Here is a 21,782-nt window from a genome sequence, read left to right as displayed (position 1 = left end):
GAAAAAGAAAAGGAAAAAAAAATCTTTAATGAGAACAAATGGTAAATGCAGCCTTGAGAAAACACAAAACCAATGGCATGGGATGAGAGATGGAGAGATCTGGAGTGTGGGGGGAGGCAGTGACTGATGGGTGGTGGTGATTTTGGCCTGGGGGTGAGGTATTTCTGGCAGGGGCTGCGAGGAGGGCGAGGTATTTGGGACAGATCCTGTTAACCTTTTCTGATGGTGGTTGGAAACCAACCAGCAGGCAGTAGTGACAAAAAAAAAAAAGAAGAAGAATATACAAAGAGAGACTCACAGATAATTTTTTTTTCCTCAAAAAAATAAAATCCATAGTCCATATGAGACATGAAAACTCCAAACAGGCACTGAAGAGTTTCTGATACAGTACAGCTCTGATTACATCAATATTATTCCTTATATAGAATTAAAGATTACCATAATTATCCTCTTTAAAAAAAAAAAAATCCTCCAAATTTACATATAGAGACTAAATTTCTACAAAACTTAACAAAACAAAACCCTTCCAAGCTYGGCTGGGTTCTGAAACAAGGTACCATCATGTCAGTCTTGACAGAGGGGCCAAGGGAAGGGTTTGCAGAGCTGGGCTTGAACATGAGCTGAGCCCAGGGAGTCGTGGGCAGCTCACAGAGCCCAACCCAGCACCTGACAAGCGACTCCAAAGGAGCTCTCTGAGGCTCAACACTTCAGGTGAGCTGTGTCCCTCACTCCCCTCCCAAAGCAGTGAGGTGCTGATGAAAAAAAAAAAAAAAAAAAAAAGGAAATCTGCTTGTAAATTATCCTGTAAGTGATGTTGGCCATGGTGTGGGTTATTATTGACACCCATGGCCACTGAAGGATCCCTTTTAAGGCCGCTGTTTCTCTGATTTATTCAGCTGTGGAACATAATCCATAATCTCCTCTCTTCCCAGAGAGAGATGATCCTATGGGGCTTGTTTYTGGGTCTGTGGCAAGACACTGTAGCACCTTCACAACCTTAAATAAAGTCATATATATAAAATAAGACACTTTTTTAAGAGCACCAGAGATTTCACAGTGAGAGGTAGAAACAAATCAGACGAGCCCATTCCCTCTCTCTATTTTAGCACCAATCTCTTCCCCTCTCCTCTTTCCATTCCCCCTTCTTGGCTTCGGGACAATCCCCTACTCCAACACCAACGTGAGAGGGGGTGTTGGTTAAACTCATGGAAGGAGGAACTTAGCTTTTTTTTTTTTTTTTTTTTTTTTCCTTTTTCTTTTTGCTTTAAATAATATAATATATATATTTTGTTTCTTCTAATATTGCACATCAAAATGCTTCCTGTACAACAGAGCAGCCAGATTCAACTTGCAGCTCCGCCTGGGAGACCTGATGCAGCACGTGGCTGTCCAGAAGGCAACAAGCTCTGAGAGGGAAGCTCTATTTTTTTAATTATTTTTTTTTTCTTTTTCAAATGGAAAAAAAAAATTTGGTAACTCAGGAACCAGACAAAAATGGGTAGGGGTAGGGGCGGGGTGTGAAACAACAAACAAAACCCACACGCTGCAAGCTGCTTGAGGTTTCTCTCAATGTTTTCTTTGGTCACGGAAAAAGCTTTGAGTGTGGAACCGCAGCGTTCAGTCCCCTGATCCCTTTTCACTGCTCACATCCCGACAGACACCCGCTTCCCTCACGCCCTGCTCCTCCTCCTTTCAACAACAGCTGAGTTCAGTAGATCACTGTGGGGCTCTGGGAGACCTTGAGCCAAAGGATCCAGCCCAGCTGTCCTTCTGCAGAGAGCCCCTGTGAGGCCAGGCTGGGAGCCTGAGCCTGCTTTCCATGGCTTGGTTCAAAGGAAGCAGACGGGGCCGACCTCGAGGTGGTATTGCTTTCCTGGCTCGGACGGGGGCAGGTTGTAGATGTTGACGATGGGCAGCTGCTGAGGGTCCTGTGTCCGAAAGGAAAAGAGCGTCCGGTGCCAGCGTCCGTCCTGGATCTGTGCGGGGACAGGGGACAGAGACACAGCTGGTGAGCCAGGGCTGGGTTCTGCTGGAAAGGAGCATTTTCCACAAGGTGTAAGCCTGAAAATCCCTGAGCAGGACAAGGGAGTGTCCTTCAGGCTCTCAGCAGGTTTGGGGTGGGTTTAGAGAGCGTTTTGGGAACCCTTTATCAGGCTGATGCAAACTGAGCTTGAGTGGTACCACCAACACAACCTCCCAATGCTGTGAGCCCGAGTGCAGCCCTGTGCTCCTGGCTCTGTGTGGCACCACTGTCACCACCCCTGTGGGGCCATTCTCCCTCCTGCCATTTAACTGCTGCCAAAAATCACAGGTAACTTCACAAYTTCAGCTTTTGCTTTCTCTCTGAAGGCCATCTGCTTCACAGGAGCTGCTCTATCATCCCAGACTGGAAAATCAGTGGAGAACAAGTAAACTTGGCCCTTCTCCCTTGCGGGATGAGCAGCACAGGTGTTTCTCGAGCTAAGCCTGGCATTTTCTCCACCTCCTCCCTCTTTCCCAGCCACGTACCTTGCAATCATCAGCTGCCACTTCTGGCCTGAGCTGCCCTCCTGCCTCAAACATCTGCCCGTTCCAGGCCCTGAAGCGCACGGCTTTGTCCGAGGGCTGCTCAGAGGAGCCCTCCCTCCACACAGAGGTGTTGAGGCAGTGGATGGTGATGTGCTGCACCACCTCGGAGCTCAGCAGGCGCAGGAAGTTCATCTGGACTCTCCCGATGTCAAAGTCCAGCTGTGGAGGTGACAGAGAGGTTACAGGGGCTGAGGGGAGCAGCTTTAGTGCAAGGTGGGACAGCAAAGGRGGTCCCTGTGCTCTGCTTCACTCTGCACTGGTGTCCAGAGCAGGGTCTGGTGTCACTATGGGCATCAGGGCCACGGGCCAAATCATTCTGGAAAGTTTTCATGGGGACACAGCAAATCCTTTGCTTTGCAGAACAAATTGGAAGGTCCAAAAGAATGTAAACTTCGAATTTGATACAGCTTGCAAAGCAGGTTCTGGTTCATCTGCAAACAAGSCCCAGATACTGTTATTTGTATTTTTAGTACAGGTACATCCTCAAGAAACATCCTGCAGCATTAACATCACTGCAAACTTGTGTATTTAGGCTGACCTCACTTTTCCAGGTGGGGGAAAACAAAATGTGAGAGTGACCTGAACTTAAGTTAATTCAATAAAGGATTTGAGAGCAGCGTGTTTGTGAAATTACYGGTCACATTAAGGCTGTGAGTTCATTAAACATCACTGGAACACATGGCTTTGTCTTGACAAGAGTCAATAACAGCCTTAGGTGTGTTTTTTAACTCCTGAGAGCAGTTCAGAGTGTCACTAATGCTGTCTCCAAGAGAAACTCGTGTGCTCTGTCCYCATGGTCACTGTCCAGTGTCCTGGGACAACACACCCTGAGTCAATATTTGGCAATAGCAGTGAGGGAAAGGCTGTTTGGGGCTGAGCTGTGCCCACCTTGGAGACAGTGACAGGGCTCAGACACGTCTGGCCACCGTTGGTGAAGTTRCAGATGACCTGGATGGTGTCTGAGGAACAGCCAAGATTGGGGTCAATCCAGTAGGTACCTGCAGAAAGAGAGGATTTGGGGATTGACAAAGGATTCTTAACCTTTTCTGGGAATGAGAAAAGGAGAGTTTTGGTCCCAGGGAAGGAGGCCACGTGTGACATCCCTGTGGATGATGCAGCCTTTGCACCATCGGGGCTTCGTACCATCGTTCATCTTCTGTTCACAGTTCATCAGGTCCCGGCAGATGCGGGCAGGGTTCTCCTTGGTTCCCAGGGGTCTTTTGATGCTCTGAATGAGGTTGCTGAGGTAGTGTAGAGTCTTGAAGATCTCCCCTCCATGGTCCAGCATGAGAAGGTCTGGATGTTGGTAACCCTGGAGAGAAAAGGAGGCAAAGTCAGGGGTGCCTTGGGGGGAACAGGTGCTGTAACCACAAGGATTTCTGCATCATTTTGGGAAAAATCAGTGGGTCAAAGACAGGCTGTGCTGGCTGGGGCCATGACCCACAGGCCTTGTCTTGTCCCAAACAGGATCTCACTGAAGAAGTCATGATGGCAAAATCAGGAGGTCTGAAGCTCCACAAATCAGAACCATATCCTTTAACTGGACCTTTGCATACATAAACTGCAGATATTCCACTGGAATGGTGACAAATCACGGCTTTGTATAAACTTTCTGCACACAGGAAGAGCTGCTGTGACTGTTCCCAGCCCCTATCTCAATCAAAAACCAGGGAGTTCAGAAGTGCCCTCGTACCTCTGTCCTGAGCGCGGTGTTGGAGTCRATCAGTGTCTGGAAAGCTGCCCCAAAGCCGTCTTGCTGCTGGTGTGGGGTGAAAAAAATGGGAACTGAGATTGAGAAGTGTTTTCTTGCATCAGGGCATGTCCAGCCTCTGACAATGTGAGGCTGCAGTTCAAGCACTGCTCTGCTAACACAGCCTGTCCTGCTGGACCTGAGTGTGTGAYCAGGGTGCCAGCAGCCCCTTGGCTCTGCAGGACTGATCATCATCATCGTTAACAAACACACAGAGAATGGCTACTTACAAATGAGGCTGGAACTCCTGGTGGTCCCTGGAAATCAAAGGAGAAAAGGGGCATCAGCCAGAAAAYTGCTCAGTCACTATTGCAGAGATACTCAGCTGTGGCTTTTTGAAATCCCTGTTCCCCTGGAGCCCCTCAGGGCAGAGAGAGCCAACAGTGCTGTCTTATAAAACCCTTGGGGATGGTTTGGACTCAAGGAACACTGGCCCATTCACACACAGGGTTTTGCATAGGGGAATGAGGCTAAGCCATAATTCCCAGTGAGGGAGCAGCCCCCTTGGAGAGCACCATGGCAATCATTGGGCTTGTTTCAGGAATGAACTCTTCCCACTCATACATACCGGAGGGCCAGGGTGTCCTCGTGGGCCTGGAGGACCCTAAAGACAGAGTGGCATCAGTTAGTGAAGTATCTCCAGTTTTCATTTCCATTTCTCATGGTTTTCACCAGCAGGGATCTATTCCCAGCTGGATTTTTGACACCTCACAGCACCTTGTCCCTTAAAGCTTTCAAGAGACAGGGGATGGCTCTGTTTAGTCCATCTGCCAGCTCTGGGCACATCTGTCTGCACCTGGTCTGTTCCTGCTGCATCCCTGGTTCCCAGCCCTTTTGACTCCTCAGTTGTCACCAAAGCCTTGTCCCCAAGTACTCCTCACATTCCACGTGTGCAGTTGCCCACCCTGCAGCGTTACACTTGCTAAAAACAACTGCTTTATTTGAATACAAGACATCAATCAGAAAAAGGGATGTCAGGTACTTACCCTTGGACCTTGCAGACCCTGCAGGAAAAAAAAAAAGGCAGAAGCAGTCAGAAAATGCTGATTACTAACCCAAAATCTCCCTATGCACTTATGGTGTTTATGCAAGGTGTTTGTGCAAGGGCTGCACTGGAGACACCACAGCTTGATTGTTCAAAGTCAGGGACCCTCTTAGGGGTACCTGGGGGTGGGAGCAGCACTTACCATCTCCCCACGGCTGCCTTTGTCTCCCTTGGGMCCCTGGAAAGCACAGGAGGAGGCTGTCAGTGACCATTCACTGGTGCTGCCCCCCAGGAGCTCTTTGCAAGGACCCAAACGCATCTCTAACTCATCAGCTCAGGGTGTGATATTGGCCTCCCCATCCCAAAGCAAAAAAAATGCCATTCCTGGCTGTTTTGGCAATATCTGAGTTCATCTCACTGGTTTTCACCTCTGCCTGTAGCAGCCTCTGGACTAAGCTCTGAGCAGGGCTGTGCTTGTGTTTTCACAAAGCACTGACCTGATCTTTATTCTGTGCTCAGGGCCTTTGGCATTTCAGGGCAGGCARGGATTTATAACATTTCCCAAAATCAAATGGTTCCCAGTTTAATACATCTATTTTATTTTTAAAAAAAGTTATTTAAATGTGTTTTTTTGCCCCCTCAGGCCAAGTTCTTTGGAAAACCTGGCTTTCAAAAAATCTGCAATAACATTCTTGTCTTCCAGTCCATTGAAAACCTTGCACTTATGTATTGCACTTTCCAGCTAATAATCTCCCAGCAATTATCTATGCAGCCAGAGACTGAGCCTGCACTTTCCTGAAGCTGCTGATCTGAAAACCCGTTTTGTTTTCCTCATTGCAGCAGGATTTGGGGTTTTCTTATGTGGGCCTCAAACATCTTGGATYTCATGCACTGAAACTTTTCTGAAAAACACAGGCAGGAAAAAAGTGTGGATACTTACAGGGCTTCCCGTGGGACCCTGAATGCCGAGTGGACCAATAATTCCTTCTTTTCCCTGGAAAAGAGAAGGCATTTGTGAGCCACCACATGGGAGCTGACTGTTGTTTTCACCAGGGCAGCCTCAGTGACAATCTCTGAATCTTTGCTGCTTCTCAGCACCTTGGTGGTGGATATTTGCTGTAGCTGGAATAAAAACCCAAGAGACACAAGCCTTCATGGTAAGGTTGCCACCAGCCAGGTTAAACCTTAGAAATCCCAAAAGCTGAAGGATTTTGGTGTAGCTGGAGTGCTCTGTGCTGTCTCCAAGCCCTGTGCAGATGTGGTCACCTGCAGCTGTGGGGCTCAGAGGTTCTGCCATGGCCTCGAGCACTGGGMTCCTCACAGAAATGGGGATGAGGGAAGAAATTCCTCCCAAACCCACAAACTGGGAAACCACTCACCATGAGACCTGGTGGCCCACGTGGTCCCTGAATGCCTTTGAACCCAAGGTCTCCTGGGGGGCCCTGTGAGCAAAAAATGAGATGTCAGGTCCATTAAATCATCAAACCCTGTGTTTATGTCCTCACTTACAGCTCTGCTTTAAGGACAGAGGTGCTGCCTCTTGTATATGGCAATAGGAAAGTCTAATTTATTGTARATYCTTTTCCCACTCYTGTTTTGCAAGGCTTTTACTTYYRACAGAAAACAAACAGTTCCCTCTTYACCAGGGAAATGATATGCTGATAAAATGAATCTAAATTTCAGTTCAAGTGTTAGGGATGCACATTGCTGCCTGAGGTGCAGGCTGATGGCTGATGCAGGAAATACAAATATCAGAAAGGGGGAAAACAGCCACAGGGTCTGTAGGATGGCCCTTTCCCCCTCTAACCCATTTTAAAAGGAATAAACTCCAACAAAGAGTATGTCTGCAGACACTCATTTAACAAATGAAGATTGATAAACTAAAAAAATTTGGGATCAAAATTAAATTTGCATAGTTTCTGTTGCAATGCAGTGAGTTTGGCATCACCTGTCCCCAGTTCAGAGACACAAAAAACCCAACTGGCCACCTGCAGCCTCTTACCTTTGGCCCAAAGAGTCCTGCAATCCCTGGAAATCCTGCCTCGCCAAAGTCTCCCTGTGTTAGCCAAGACAAATACAAGAACAAAGGACAACAGTCAGTTCACACTGATGGCTGGAGATGTCACCCAGAGATGCACCAAGAGCTCAGCAGCTTCAGAGAAAGAGAAATCCATGAGTATCCTTCAGCCCAAGCAGGACTGATGAGAAAGAATGAGAAAAACTTCATTCTTTCTAGGAGGAACTACACAAACATCAGGCTGGAAACAACTCACTCGATCCTTTAGATTTCACCAATGCCACCTTTTTGCCCCCAAAATGGGAGGCAAACCTGCACTGTTTCCAGCAGATGCTTCTCTGGCTTGGCCCACCTCCAGCAGAAGCAGGATGGAGAGCATCTACTCTGAGATTGATCYTGGAAGTTCATGCTGCAAAATAACAGCCCCAAAGCCCTTCAAAACAAGCTCTTCTTTTATTGCTAATACCAACTGGGCTGACCTACTAAAGGATAAATTCAAACTATGCTCATTCAAGCTGTTAAAAAAGTGCATGTTCCTACAACATAACCTCCCACTCAAACCCAGGAAAACCATGCATATCCCTTAATTCTTTTCCTATTCAACTCTGCAGGGATTTTTCCTCAATTTTGTAAGAAAAATAATAATAAAATAGTTGGAAGGCCATCAAGCTTGAATCAGCACATAGCATGCACTCTGAGAATAAAAAACCCACCCTGTGTAGCATGTTCTTATGTAAACACCTTCCCTTAAGCATATTTGAGATGGTCATCCTTTGAGATTTTTGGGCTTCTCAGATGTCAAAATTCAAGATGATTCAATGTTTTTTTTTTTTTTTTAAAAGGGGTCAGAAACTTTCACCAGATGATTCTTCTCCAATGTTAGAAACATCAGAGATAGAAAAGGATATAGAAAATAGAAAAGTCCTGGCCTCTCAGCAGGACTGTGTCACCCATTCTGATTGTGCTTTTTGGGGTGTTTCATAGAGATTTGTCCATTTAGTTGTAAATGACCCAACTGATGGGGCTTCCACCACCTTTTTTTTTTGTTACAAGGTTGCTCCAGAGTCATCCTAGAAACCTCCCTGTCGGGGAGTTTCCCTGTCATGACAGTGAGAAACTGCTTGGCAAGAAAGGGCTTGGTTGGGCTTGGTGGAGCAAAGAAACTTTCCAAGGATYCAAATTGATTTAAGTGCTCATTTTTGGATCCTGGAAAGGAAAACTGCTACTAACTGAGGGATAAGGTCTTTCCTGCATTAGGAGAATCAACCAAGCCTCCTTTCTAGATGAATTTCAGGCAAAAGCACACAGGAAATCAGAAGGATTTCAATGCCAAGGAGTCATCTCAGCCAAGGGGACACGGTCACTAATTCTGCAGCAAATCAAGATGTGACAATATGGGGCAAATGAATGTGTCACTTGTGTTACAGAGACAAAATGATCTGTGACTTTGATCTATGAGCAACGACAAATTGATATATGGTGGTGTTGGCTACTGTCTTTCAGCTCGAAAACTGTCAGCACAGGGTTTTGTATAAAATATCCCAACAAGTGTATTTGAGTTGAGTAGTTTGGGTTTATCTCATGCCTTGTTTTATGTTTTAGTCCCAATCTGTCCCAGAATCACACTCAAGCAGGATGTGGGCTGCCCTGCCAGCCCCTCCCAGGGGTCACTAACCGGCTGTCCTTTGGCTCCTGGGTCACCAGGGCTCCCTGGAAGGCCTGTTCCTCCTGGAGATCCTCGCTTCCCTGGCTGGCCAGTCTGTCCAGGCAATCCTCTTTCACCCTAAAAATAACAGAATTCGAGTAATTCCAATGGACAGGAGCTAAATATAACAGCGCTCAGCTGAAATAACCATAGATGGAGAGCTGGAAAGAATGGCTCATGGGGCTAAGGAAAGAATGGCTCATGGGGCTAAGGAAAGAATGGCTCATGGGGCTAAGGAAAGAATGGCTCATGGGGCTAAGGAAAGAATGGCTCATGGGGCTAAGGAAGGAATGGCTCATGGGGCTCATGGGGCTAAGGAAAGAATGGCTCATGGAGCTAAGGAAAGAATGGCTCATGGGGCCAAGGAAGGAATGTGGTTCCATCAGGGGATGCCCCTGGTCTAAGGCAGGTTGTTCAGGATGACACCTGCCATGTCACAGGGTGACACCATGGCCGTGTCCCCTCCTGGGCTGCCCACAGAGCCTCAGCAGAGCTGTCCCACCTGCATGGGGGTGAGGAGAGAGAAGGGATCAAGTGTCTTCTCTTTGTGCTTCCTACAGTCTTTGTCCTGCCCTGCAGCTTCCCACAATCTTTCCCCCCAGCAGGATGGCAATTGATGATTAATTCATGGAAAATGCTGAAGGCATGCCAAGACTTCAACTGCAGGACTTGAGTCCAGAGGCAGCAAAGCCAACATCTTCCCCTGCCTTAACTCTACAGCTTCAGTCCAGAGAGGCTTTTCTACTCCCCAGCACCACCACACTTTGATCCCCAGCTCTTCCCCTGAGGAACAGCACAAGCTCCAGCTGCTCAGTCTGGAGCAGACTGGGAGAGAGGAGCAAAGGCAGGGAGAGCCCAGGGTGGTGGAAAAGCTGGAAAARGGGCACCAAATTCCCCTGGAGGCAGGGTGTGAATGTGTGACAGGGACACCGAGTCTGCCAGTCACCTCCTGTTGTTCTGCCCAAGGCAGCTGGAGGGCAGCAAGTGACAGATCAAGGGCGATGTGCTATGGAGCCCTAATTTAAATCAGATCCCAGAGCCTCTGCAAACCCAGCTGGAGTCTTCCTATTTACAGTCATTCTACAAACAACTGAATTGCAGTGGGTCCAGTTTAGATCCTGTGGCGAGTCTGGATCAGGGCAAGGACCAGGAAGAAAGCCCAGGGTCACTAAAGCAGCTTGTCCCTGCTTCCCCMCAGCGTGGTGTCCAAGCCCATACAGGCTCCAGTCACTCTAATCCAGCAAATATGCTAAAAACCAAGCAGAACAAATGTTCCTCCAGCAGTTCAGGCCTTGCAGAACAGCTAGAACACCTGAATTTCCCATGGAGTTGTCCATTCTGGACATCCCACAGGTGGGCTGTAGCAGTTCCTCCGTAACCTCTCCACGTTTTTTCAAGCCAGGTTTCTAATGACAAAAGGCTGAAGTGTTTGTAGTGTGGGTATGTGTGTCTGCAGGCTCCTGAGCTCCTTTGGTAAAGGAGGAAAGGTCTCTGRGACATTCAGCTGCTGTGAATGAATGTCAGGAAAATGGATGGAGGGATGGATGAATGAGAAAAAATATCTACAGACCCTCTAGTGAGTGAAAGATGGCAGCAGGAACTGAGAATCTATTAGACCTTGGAGAGTTCAAGCTCTGACATCAGATTCTCAGCCTGGGTCACCCACAGCAGCGTTTTTGGGAGACAGAATCTCACCTTGAATCCTGGTGGTCCCTGTGCCCCTGGGAGTCCTGGCACGCCGGGGTTCCCTCTCTTGCCTGACATCCCRGTCACACCTTCTTCCCCATCGTCACCCTGCTCCCCCTAGAAAAGAAACACACAGGAGGTTATGAAACAAAGCCCTTTCCCCTTCTGCACTGCTTCTGGGGGACAGGGGAGTGGTGGGATTCTGCCCTCAGCGAGGAGCAGGGTTGGTTTGCAGATTGTGAGTTTTTTCCAGGCTGAAACCCCGCTGTATTTCCAGCTCTCCTGCCCCTGTGTGTGAGTGAGATGTGGGAAGGTCCACTCTGGGTACATGGACACTGGAATACCCAGAGCTGGATCATCATTTCTCCTGTGTTAACCTGTGGTTTTCCAGTTCCTAAATTACATTACATTTGCTGTTGATGCCCTAAGGTTGCAGTTGGAGCTTACCAGAACCCCAGGCACGCCGTCCTTCCCRGGCACTCCGTCCACTCCAGGGGCACCCTCCTGACCCTGCCTTCCCACCACTCCTCGAGGACCTGGCAGCCCAAGGATGCCCTAAAATCACAGAAGTGTTAGAGAAGGAGCTCCCAGACAGCATTTCCTGGKGCAAAAAACTGAATTTTCACCTACCGGTGAGCCTCTGCTCCCTGCASTGCCCCGTGCTCCTTGCTTTCCTTTTTGACCCTGCAAGTGAAAAAAARGGAAAGAATCTAAAATTGCAGCAGYTCTAGCACAGCTCCACTTGGGAYCCTGACTTCAGGGTGTGCTTTTGGATAATGATTGGAAAGAGTTTTATAAAAGGGAGATTTATACAGTCAGTTGCTCCGGCGCTGGGGAATGAGCTGCTATTTGGTTTTATTACAAGTGATTCTTCGTATGTCTTGAGAGTTCTAGGGCAGGAATGAATAGCTAGAAGGCAAGGACCTACATTTTTCCTAATACAGAGCAGATGAGGACAAATAAAGCAGGAKGAACTCGAGGGAGGACTTGGTGCACTGGCAAACATTAGAACAAGATGCTGAAAACCTGAGTCCTCCATCAGCTCATTGACACCAAACCCAGGACACAGCGAGTCCTCTGAGCGTGTTCAGGAGGAGCTTCTCTCTGAGAAGTAGCTCCCTCTGTTTTGGAAAGCTAATGGAAATTAAAGAGGGTGTCTTCTGTCTGAAATTTGCAATGCTGCTTTGTGAATAAAGGCATGAAAGAAATACTCCTGAGGTTTATTAGCTGCAAAAAGGATTAATTTGTGCAGGATGAATGGAAAACACAGCCTCATCACCTTCACTAGGGCTCTCTTAGTGAGGTCATGGACTAAAGCACTTTTAAATAGAAGAACTCGTTCTCTGTGCATTGTTTCTCCATCTGCAGAGAGTCAGACCAGCCAGCTACATGAAGGAAATATTCCTGGGGGTGCTTTCCCTGCTATTCATTAGACCCAAAGGCAGTTCCAGATTCTCCATCGATGGGCAGGATGTTTTTATCTTATCACCTGGTACAGTTCTCGCCAARAAGACCTAAAACCATCTTCTGGCATTACCCCCAGCAGGGTCAGATTAAAAACCTTGACATCTGCCAAGAGAGAGCAGGAATTTGCTGAGTGTTGAGATCACATAGTTGTGTTTCAGCAAATAAAGTCYCTGGTCTGTGAGAATAATTAGCAAGCTGTCATTGCAGCCAGATGTGGAGGTAGGAGTAGGTATGAAGTGCCCCAATGAACCCTGAAGGACCCATGTGTGCTGAGTTTTCTTGCTCAATAAGGACAAGAAGTTAGAGGGASCAATCCAAGAAACAACTCCATGGATTAATGGACTCCAAACACGGAAGGTTTCGAGCCAGAAAAGTTTATGGTTCAAACGCAAGGGAGAGACTCTTGCCTGGCTCAGCCCTCCTTGGGGATGGATGAGCCAGCTGGGGCTGGAGGCAGCACAAACAGGGCATGGGAARGAGACACAACCCATGGCAGGGACCAGAGACCTGCCCAGGAGTCACCCGTCATGCTGGAGCTGGAATCATCTTGATCTTCTCCAGCTCCACTGAGCCAACAAACTTTYGGGTTTGGACACCCAAAACCACATTTACAGCCCTCCCACAAGGTTCCCCACAGCCTTTCAAGGCACAGATCATAGGCAAAAATCCCACATGCTGGGCAAAACCATGAGAGTCCTCTTAATTAGACATTTTCTTTAAACTTGGGACACCATAAATCCACCCTGCTGAAACCTACCACATCACCTTTGGATCCCTTTGCTCCCGGCTTGCCTGGTGATCCAGGATCCCCCTACAAAACATAAGCAAGAAAAATCTGSTTAAAATTCTCTTCTGGCAGTATCTTGCATGAAGTACAAAGAACAGCATTTTTTTTTTGTGCCCTGACAAGGCTGACTGTATGGAAACAATTCAGGGAAACAGCCTGTGCTCAGACAGGCCCCTGGGGAAAAAGGAGCAAGGAGCTGTCTCCAGAGAGCATTTAACAGGGTGTCAGATTGGAGAAGAAGCAATTCTGCCCTTCACTTGGGTGGTGCCTGTGCTTGTGGAAATCATTCAGCAGATTCCAGATGGTGCCTGGAGAGCGGTGCTGAGGGCAGGAAGGAGCCTGTGTGCAGAAACTGTGCAGAAACTGTGCAGAATGAGCAATTTGCACAGTCCCTGCTGCTGCCACCTCCTTTGCACCTCAGCCCTTGCCCTGGTTTCACCTGGGGGTCAGGGCTGAGAAAACTGCCCATGGAGTAAAGCAGAGAGGGCATTTCAGTGCTCTTTGACTGATCTCTCCCCCAGCATGCCCATCTCAGTCTTTTCTCCTGGCCATCCAGGTTTGGGGTTTTTTGGTCTGTATTTGTCAGCGGAAATTTCTGGTCTAACATTAAATCAGGAAGGACTCCCTGCAGAGCTCTCTTTCTTCAGCTTGTTTTTGAGGCTTCTAATGGACCTTTACCAAAGCCATTCCAAAGCTCCTGCTTCCATCTGAATCATCTGAGGGGCTGCCACACCCCCCAAATAAACTGCATCCACTGGGGAATGCAGCAGCTCTACTCATTTCTGGGCCATGTGACAGAGCACTGCAATTTTACCCCAAAATAGAATCTGTTGTTCTTCCCAGCATCCTTACAAAGAGTGGGAATTGATTCAACTTTATTTCTCAATACAAACTACATTTAATGTGCTGCTGCACTCACAGTTGCAACAGCCACATGTAAAGATCAGATGCTACTGTATATAGCAAGGGAATAGAAAGTCTTTCCTTTGAATTTGGATTTAATTTAGTCTTTCACCAAGTTTGAAAGGAAACAACTTGCAGGCAGTATAACATGGTCATCAAATGGATAATTTCCAAGCAGGCCCTTCCACTGTCATTGTCATCTCCCATCACCCCTCTCCTAAGATTTCCATTCCCTCATGGACCATTCAGAAGGGATGGTTTTGGAAAAAGGCCCTGGGAGTGCTCCCTGTTTTGTCACCCATTTATAGTCTCAAATGTGGCTCAAAATGCCCATTCCAAAGGTCTGGCTGATGGAAATGCCCACATTTCACAGCTCACCACAGCTCCTGCTGCAGCCCTTCCCACCCCCCTCCTTCTCCTGTTCCTGGGGCACTGGGTAGCTTACAATAAAGCAGCATCTCTTACAGGTAAGCCTTGCTGTCCAGGTTTTCCTCTTTCTCCATCAAGCCCTTCTTGACCCTTAAATAAAAAAACAGAGAAGGAGCATGGCTTTGTTCTTTTGAGAAAGAAAAATGAGTGAAACATGCTGTGTGGGGCAGGAATGGTGAAGGTGTGGGTGGTGCCCATGCTCCTGTGGATATGCTTTGAAGAGAAATCTACAGCCACGGGCACAAAATAAAAATTTTCCAGCACTGACATGGCCTCTCTTGTACACACCTTGCCCAGGGTGTCTCCTTGATAATCAGAGACCTTTGCTCGGCTGGTTCTGCTCATTGTGAGAGCCTCAGGTGCTCAGGCAGTGCCTGGCAGGGTGAGGTGCTGACTTTTCAGCAAAGTTTTTACTTCTTTCTGTAAAGACAACTGAATTATTCCCTGTGTGAATCRTGACTGTGTGCAGCACTGAGCAGGGACAACAGCAGATCAGGAACCGGGACTGCTGGGCACTTCTGTGGGCTGGGAGCACTTCCCCAGGGCAAACATTTCTGAATCATGCATTTGGGACAAGACTCACAGGATAACCAGTGTCTCCAGGCTCCCCTCGATCGCCTCTGTCACCAACAGGGCCCTGCAAGAGCACAACAAAGACTTAGGGTGGATGTAAACAAAATGTCATCTGCAATATCTCAATAGTTTGGACATGCTCTACAAGAAAGGCTGCAACCCAAATATTCCACCCACAAAAATCAGGCCAGGATTGGTCAGAGAAGGGATTTAACATCTTACTCTGTCTCCAGGTGGACCCTGTGGGCCTTCTACCTTCCCGTCATCACCTTGTTCTCCCTGTGAATGAAATGTTAGTATTAAYATAAACAGCAGATTTTACAGCAGATGCTTCTGTTCAGACCTTATCCAGTCCTCCCATGCCATGGGAAGTCAAGGCCTCTGTTGAATTTACTCGCTTTTCATCCAAAGAAAGACTAAACAAATTTTATTTTGTTTGTTTCACTGACTCTTCACATTGCTTTCCTGGTTTCTGGTGGCTGTTTCTGCCTGGTYTAACTCTCCTCCCTAAGTAACCAGGTGCAAAGGGTTATTTTCAACAATTCCCAAAACTAAGCAAGCAGGATGTAATTAGGACAATATGGGAAATAGCTCTCTGCCTCTGAATTTTATTGCTGACAGTTCAACCAAACTCTTTAATCAAGCATTTCCCCACCCTCTCTGAGTGCTGTCTGGGCTGTCCTGGGAGCACGGGTGGTCTGGATGGGCTCCTTGGTTGTGTTCCAYCATTGTGGGCTCAATTTACAATCAKCCAGGTKAGASAGCCTCTGACACTCTCCTCTCCTTGCTGGATGCTCCACAGTACGAGCTCAGAGTCATGGTTTGGCTGGTAGATAACATCACCTGGCTTATTTATAACTGAGATCTCTCCAAAGCATCCACAGAGAGATTCCCTCAAGACTTAACAGAGACACTCTCCTTTTAAATTCTGTTGTGAAARTCACTCGGGGTCACCATGTCCTGTTTGCTCTGCAGTCTAGCTCAGTCAGGCTGTTTCTGTGCTCCCCGTGGAAGAACTCTGCATTCCAGCTCCTCCAGTTTGTGACGACTCCATCGCAGTCTCTGGCACTTTGGCTCCTTAGCATGAGCACATCTCAGAGCTCCTTTGATGCTGCACTGCTGGAGAGAGGGAGTCTGAGGGAGCTGCTGTATTTGGGGTGCTTGGGGAGCTCCAAAAGCCTTCAGCATCCAAATACCCAAACACTGCAGAGCCAAGTTTTTCACAGACTTCTCTAATTCTCTGTGGTTGCACCAGCYCTTTCTGGTGTATTTACAATTCTCTTTGGTGTCCTCTCTGGGTTACTCTCCTGTTTGAGTTGCAGCTGCTGATAGAAAGGACACTTGGGAAATTTCTTGGTGATGCTGCCTCTGAGAGAAATTTGGGTGGCAGAGAAGAGAGGAAAGGAAGCAAAGCATTATAGGCTCTGCTGATGGTTTCCAGCGCTACTGAACTCGCTGCTGGAAGCCAGCAGAATACCTGGCAAATGGTTTGCTTTCTAGCCACTATCTAAGGAATGTTGACTAGAAGGGAAACAAAGCCACCATTTCTCAACTCTCAGGGAAAAAAAAATCACCCCAGAGTGTCTGTTACTATGCAGAAGYCTTGGCACTGAGTGCATCTTCCCTAGCAGGATGTGCACACCTTTGCCATTTGGGGGCTGAGTGTGATGAACTCAGAGAAAGCTCATAATTCTGGGGACCTTTGAAGAGCATCAAGTCTCACAGATTTTCTCCCCCATCGTGGCTTTGTTTCCCCTTGAGGAAACATTTCCCCTAATTCCCACCTCATCCTCTGTCTCCTGCCTGAGAAAATCCTGCAGCCTGGTCAGCTCTAGGACTGAGAGACCGAGTTCCTCCAGAGCTTCCTGGAGCCTCAGCTGCTCGAGAGAGAGATGAAAGGTCTGYGCTAATTCTTCGGAAAGTTGCAGCGAAAAAAAGTTAGAGTAAAGGGCAGCAAAGTAAACATGTTGGGATACAAATGGAAAATGCATGGAGAAGAAGGGAAGGCTTGTTGTTGTTGGCTCCTGTCCCACAGTGAGATACACCAGTTTGTAATTTTTAAAAGGATCCCATCTGGAGTGCTTTAAGCAGCTGCCAAGTGCAGGCGTCTGCTCTGAGCAAGGCCTCTTTGAGGAGCTGCAAATGTATGAAATGTGGTGGGGTAGCTGGCTGGGATGGCACAAGGGAGCAGAATTCCACAGCAGTGCCTCTCACCAAAAACCTCTTTCTTCTCTGTGAAAGGGAAAACCTTCCCCACCATCATCTCCTCCTCCTCCAGCACAGCTCCATTTACCACATTGCTTAAAGCTCAGAGTCATCACGATCCCATCCCCATTTTCTCTTTATTTCTCACATTCAGGCTTCCATTTTCATGTTCACACGCATGTGAGAGGTTACAGATGCCTGGAGGGAAGGAATCTGTCTGTCCTTAGGCTGGGATCCAGGCAACTCTTAGGAGAAAAAGGRTGGATAAGAAAACTCGGATTTGAGATTTTGTGGAGCACCTGGATACTTCAGGAAGTGGTGCTGGAGGCTCAGCACATGACTTGGTGCTCTCCTGGTTCAGAATCTCCTCCTTCTGCTCCCCAGCACGGTGTCAGCAGATCCCTTGGCCTTCCAGGAGAGCATGGGTGAGATCAGCTGTCAGTGGCCATTTCCAGAGCTGACTGCTCCCAGCAGGGTGCATTGGATGCTTTGGTGGCTTCATTAGGCTTCAGCTTGGATATTTGCATGTAGAATTAATTTATCACAACGCTGCTGTGCTCTGCTSACACCAGATCCACTCAGGGAGTGCTCTTCTGAAGTCCTTTTGCAGAGGAACTTCTTGTTGGTGAAGGGCAAAGTCCTCCACCGAGTGCTTCAGATGAATAATTTGGGGATCATTTGCCACTGAAATTAKGGCAGCTTTCAAGATGGCAACTTCAAATGTTTTCAAACAAAACAATAGCTGCAACTTAAGCAATGGAGATAAATATCTGCACATCTCAATGGCTGCAGGGTCAATGGCTGACCTTGCTGGTCACRACTCACAGCTTTTTGCCAGGATGCTCAAGATTTGACAGTGGGACTGTGAGAACCCTCTGAGCTGACAAGGAGCTCTCAACATCATCCTGGGCTGGTTGTGCTTGCCTAACACTTGCCAGGAAGTTCAGCAAGGCAGGAGTGGAGATGTGGAGCAGCAGGAACATCACCAGCTGTTCCTCTGTGGRTGAGTTTCAGCAGCAGGAAATGAGAGAAAAAGCACAATGACCATTGCTCACCCCCAAAGCAACATTTCTGAGGCACTTGAATATCTGAGTGGAACACAACAGCTCATCCTGCCCCATGGATTGCTGGCTGTAAGGGGCATGGTGTGAGCACAGTGTCCTGACACCAGGAGCCTGAGCTGAAGGGACCCATTCAAAGCCCCAGCAAGGACAAATCTTTATAAACTCATTCCATAAGTGATGAAACTCCTGCCTGTGCTACAGCTGCACTCCCACCTGTGTGCAGAGGCAAAGCTGAACTCTCTTGGTGATGGGGAGTAGAAAATGAGCAAAAGGAGTTCATGCATCTCTCCTCTTCATGGGGACTGMCCAGCCCCATCACYATCACTTCCCAYRCCRAGGGAGAATCAGAATGGTTKGGGTTGGAAGGGGCCTTAAAGCCCATCTYGTTCCACCCCCTGCCATGGACAGGGRYACYTTSCAYTGTCCCAGGATGTTCCAAGCCCCATCCARCCTGACCTCAGACATTTCCAAGGATGGGGCAGCYACAGCTTCTCTGAGCACCCTGTGCCAGCGCTTTACCACCCTCTGAGCAGAGAACATCTAACCGAAATCATTACACTTTTATTTTAAAACCATCCCCCCTTGTCCCATCACTGTCTGTCCATTGCAGGAAGTTGCTCCTCTCTTTCAGATAAGCCCCCTTTAAGTTCTGGAAGGTCACAATGAGTTCTCCCCAGGCAGAGGGATGTCGGGAGGAGGGAGTTGAAGGCATGTGCAGGGCTCCACGGTTACAGGAAACCATTAAAGCGTGAGTCACTGCTCCAGCCTGAACTGGTTATGGCTCTGCTGACTCAGCAAAAGGGGAAAAACACCAGGGGAAAGCCACTGTGAAAAGAGAGCTCTGAGTCAGGGCAGCTGCAGCCAGGGGGCTGCCCAAGGGTGGGGGACGAGGAGCACGGAGCGAGGGCCGTGGAGAGGAGAAATGAGCTGGAGAGCAGCTCRTTTGTGCAGGGAGTTACTCCCATCTGAGCACAGAAAGCTTCRAGTCTGATTCCTTTTGGCTTGGGGATTGAGGCAAATTTCTGTGGAAGCAGGAAAAACACATCCCCAGGGCTCAGGCTGGCTGGCTCAGCCTCTGGCACGAGGGCACGTGGTGTCTGGGAAGCACGTGCTGGTGGCATGTGTGTCCTACAGAGGCAAGGCTGCAGCTTTGAGGGGCTCTCTAAGTGGCTCTGTGGTCAAGGAGGCCCCTCTGTCTCTGCCACAGGGTGGGGAGAGTGTGGATGCAGCAGCAGGATGATCATCTCGTCCAAGGGGAAACGAGATGGCCAAACTGGGGAAATGAGATGGCCAAACTTACCTTTTCCCCCTTTGGCCCTGGTGGTCCAATCRGCCCCGGTGGTCCTGCATGTCCCTGTGGAGAGCAGACAGCAGGTGAGAGGCAGGGARGAGCTGTGGGACTGAAAATCCCTCGGTTCCCTGGCAGATCTCACAAATCCTGGGTGGTGCCAGCTTTGGAGGGACACGAGGGTCATGGCAGAGATRAACCCAATGCAGGGTGCAGTGAAGACTGGACAAAGAACTCGAGATCAGAAATAAATCATGGTTCAAGAACAATTTGCATCCTGGGGTGGAAGTTTTGTTGCATTTCAGAACAGATAAAAGCTGGGAGATGAAAACAAAYCCCTTACCTGGTAACCCTTTAAGCCTGGGTCCCCTTGAGCACCCATCCTTCCTGGAGCTCCCTGGAGAGGCAAACACAGGGACAGTGAGAGCAGCCCGTGATGTCAGCACGAGAGGAGGATGCACTGGGCTGTCAAAGCAAAGCTCAGCACCTCGTGGAGTGTGCCAGTCCTTGTYCTGGCCACCACTGAGCTCTGCTGCAGCTCCTGATGCACTTTTGATCAGTTTTAACCCTTTACACACAGACAGGGGTGCAGGAGGCCACTCTACACCTTTGCCAGCCTGCAGCAAGATTCAATCCCACCTCACTCARATTTGATACAGGAATGGCTGCATTTGTGTGCTCTTCATCTGCTCTTCTGCACGTGTCAAATTGGGGTTGTGCTGGGAAGCCCAGCAGAGACCAGGCTTGGTTGGGATCACCCAATCCTAAACTGTTGGGTTGGAACTTTTTGGTGTGGATTCTGAGGCTCTGAGGCACAGAAAGGAGTTTTCTGGGTTGTGATGAGGGCACTGCAAGAGCTGTTAATTGCATCTTTAGCAGAGTGAACCAAAGTGGTTAAATCAGACCAGCAGATGATTGAAATGATTCCTTTGCATATAATCCCATTTAGTGTGGAATAAAGCYCTTTCCACAAGACAGAGACATGTCCACTCCAACAGACTGTTGCTCAGATATTGTTTTGCCTCCTTATGAAATAATCCATGGAGGCTTTGTCAAAGGCCATTAAGGGAGGATATATGTTGAGGCTGTAATTTTTAGTGCAGGAGAGCACTATCAGCTGAACCATCACTCCGTCACTCATTTGCTACTGTTCTGAAACATCACCAYGATTCCTGGTTCATAAATATCTCCTGCTTTTGCACTCAGTTCTATCAAATTGAGTGCAAGTAGTTTCCTCACCAGCCTGCAGTACACAAGGAGATAATTTTACTTAACCCTGCTGTCCCAATGCATTTGCCTCATGTACCTGAAGCAAATTAACTTTCTCCCTCTCTGCCATGCTATGGATGTTCTCTCTGGAAGCCTCACCTTCAGTCCCCAGTTCAAACCCTTTCCCATGCTATATTTCTTCTTGCTCCAAGTGTTTTAGATAAGTAGATCAAGAGTGGGTGTAGGCACAGGGCAGAAGTCCAAGGCAGAGTTCCTTATAACACAGTTTGACTTGGAAGCAGCTCTTGCCATGAGTGTGCAGTCTCAAAGGGGAAGGTCTTAGCAAAAAATAGCTTATCAGCTCACTCAGCTGAGGAAAAATCCCCAATATTCCAGCAATTTCAGCCTATCTGGGGAGTTGTGAAGGACTGCTACAATGCAACGTGAGCTGGGCTCACGGGCCACCAACCCAACCACTCCACGGGCTCTCTCCTGTGCTGCTCAGAAATGGGGTTACACTGTTTTGGTTGATTAAACCCATCCAACAGCATTTCCCTTTCAGTGCCCTGATGCCCCTGCTGGGCTCTCTGCTGCACTCAGGCCYGTGCCCATCATTCCCAGCCAGGTTTCTGCGTGTTGTGTTCAACCATCTGCAGAGCTCTTCTCACCATCGGTCCCAGGGTACCTCGGGATCCTTTAGGGCCTTGGTTCCCCTTCGGCCCCTGCTTCCCTGGGGATCCCATCTCGCCGAGCTGCCCCTGGTAGCCTTTGCTGCCCTGCAGAGGAAAGACACTCACATCAGTGGAGGATAAAACTGCTTCTGCAGGAAAACATTAAAGATGAGAACCAGAGGAGGYGATGCTATCAGAGAGAGATGTTCCTACCTTCTGGCCAGGCTTGCCCTTTTCTCCCTGTTTTCCTGGTTTCCCTTCTGGTCCCTGGAAGAGGAAAAAAAGAAAAGAAAGCTGTTGGAATGGGAAAGCAAAGAAATGCCAGCCCAACCAGCCACTCCCAGGTCGTTTCCCTGGCACACACAACCCTGAGAGCATCCTCACCCACCCACGGGAGCCAACAAGGAGGGCAGGAAATGGTGCAGGTCACACCACGACCCACAGGTGATACAGCTGGGCATGGCTGAGTTTGGTC

The 21,782-nt window shown here is 48.4% G+C and overlaps 1 protein-coding gene across 1 annotated transcript in view; it reads right to left on the bottom strand.

The window, feature by feature from the left end:
* Positions 1 to 22: 22 nt before the first annotated feature.
* LOC130578498 (collagen alpha-1(XXVII) chain-like) overlaps positions 23 to 21,782 on the bottom strand; it is a 135,750-nt gene continuing 113,990 nt past the window's right edge. Inside the window, exons 38-61 of the mRNA XM_057374623.1 lie at positions 21,521 to 21,574; positions 21,305 to 21,412; positions 19,771 to 19,824; positions 19,440 to 19,493; positions 15,093 to 15,149; positions 14,881 to 14,934; positions 14,334 to 14,387; positions 12,936 to 12,989; positions 11,342 to 11,395; positions 11,159 to 11,266; positions 10,721 to 10,828; positions 8,996 to 9,103; positions 7,306 to 7,359; positions 6,683 to 6,745; positions 6,244 to 6,297; positions 5,506 to 5,541; positions 5,305 to 5,322; positions 4,887 to 4,922; positions 4,549 to 4,575; positions 4,262 to 4,327; positions 3,712 to 3,880; positions 3,457 to 3,566; positions 2,509 to 2,727; positions 23 to 1,976 (exon numbers count right to left, since the gene is read on the bottom strand). Coding sequence (XP_057230606.1) covers positions 1,830 to 1,976; positions 2,509 to 2,727; positions 3,457 to 3,566; positions 3,712 to 3,880; positions 4,262 to 4,327; positions 4,549 to 4,575; positions 4,887 to 4,922; positions 5,305 to 5,322; positions 5,506 to 5,541; positions 6,244 to 6,297; positions 6,683 to 6,745; positions 7,306 to 7,359; positions 8,996 to 9,103; positions 10,721 to 10,828; positions 11,159 to 11,266; positions 11,342 to 11,395; positions 12,936 to 12,989; positions 14,334 to 14,387; positions 14,881 to 14,934; positions 15,093 to 15,149; positions 19,440 to 19,493; positions 19,771 to 19,824; positions 21,305 to 21,412; positions 21,521 to 21,574 — 1,866 coding nt within the window. The 3' untranslated portion in view covers positions 23 to 1,829. The remainder of the gene's footprint in view (positions 1,977 to 2,508; positions 2,728 to 3,456; positions 3,567 to 3,711; positions 3,881 to 4,261; positions 4,328 to 4,548; positions 4,576 to 4,886; positions 4,923 to 5,304; positions 5,323 to 5,505; positions 5,542 to 6,243; positions 6,298 to 6,682; positions 6,746 to 7,305; positions 7,360 to 8,995; positions 9,104 to 10,720; positions 10,829 to 11,158; positions 11,267 to 11,341; positions 11,396 to 12,935; positions 12,990 to 14,333; positions 14,388 to 14,880; positions 14,935 to 15,092; positions 15,150 to 19,439; positions 19,494 to 19,770; positions 19,825 to 21,304; positions 21,413 to 21,520; positions 21,575 to 21,782) is intronic.

This window comes from Malurus melanocephalus, unplaced genomic scaffold, assembly GCF_030028575.1.
Source record: "Malurus melanocephalus ecotype Western Australia unplaced genomic scaffold, MMel_1.1 scaffold_230, whole genome shotgun sequence".
NCBI lineage: Eukaryota > Metazoa > Chordata > Aves > Passeriformes > Maluridae > Malurus > Malurus melanocephalus.
Note: the sequence above shows the minus strand (reverse complement) of the source record. Positions and strands in the feature narration are given on the sequence as shown.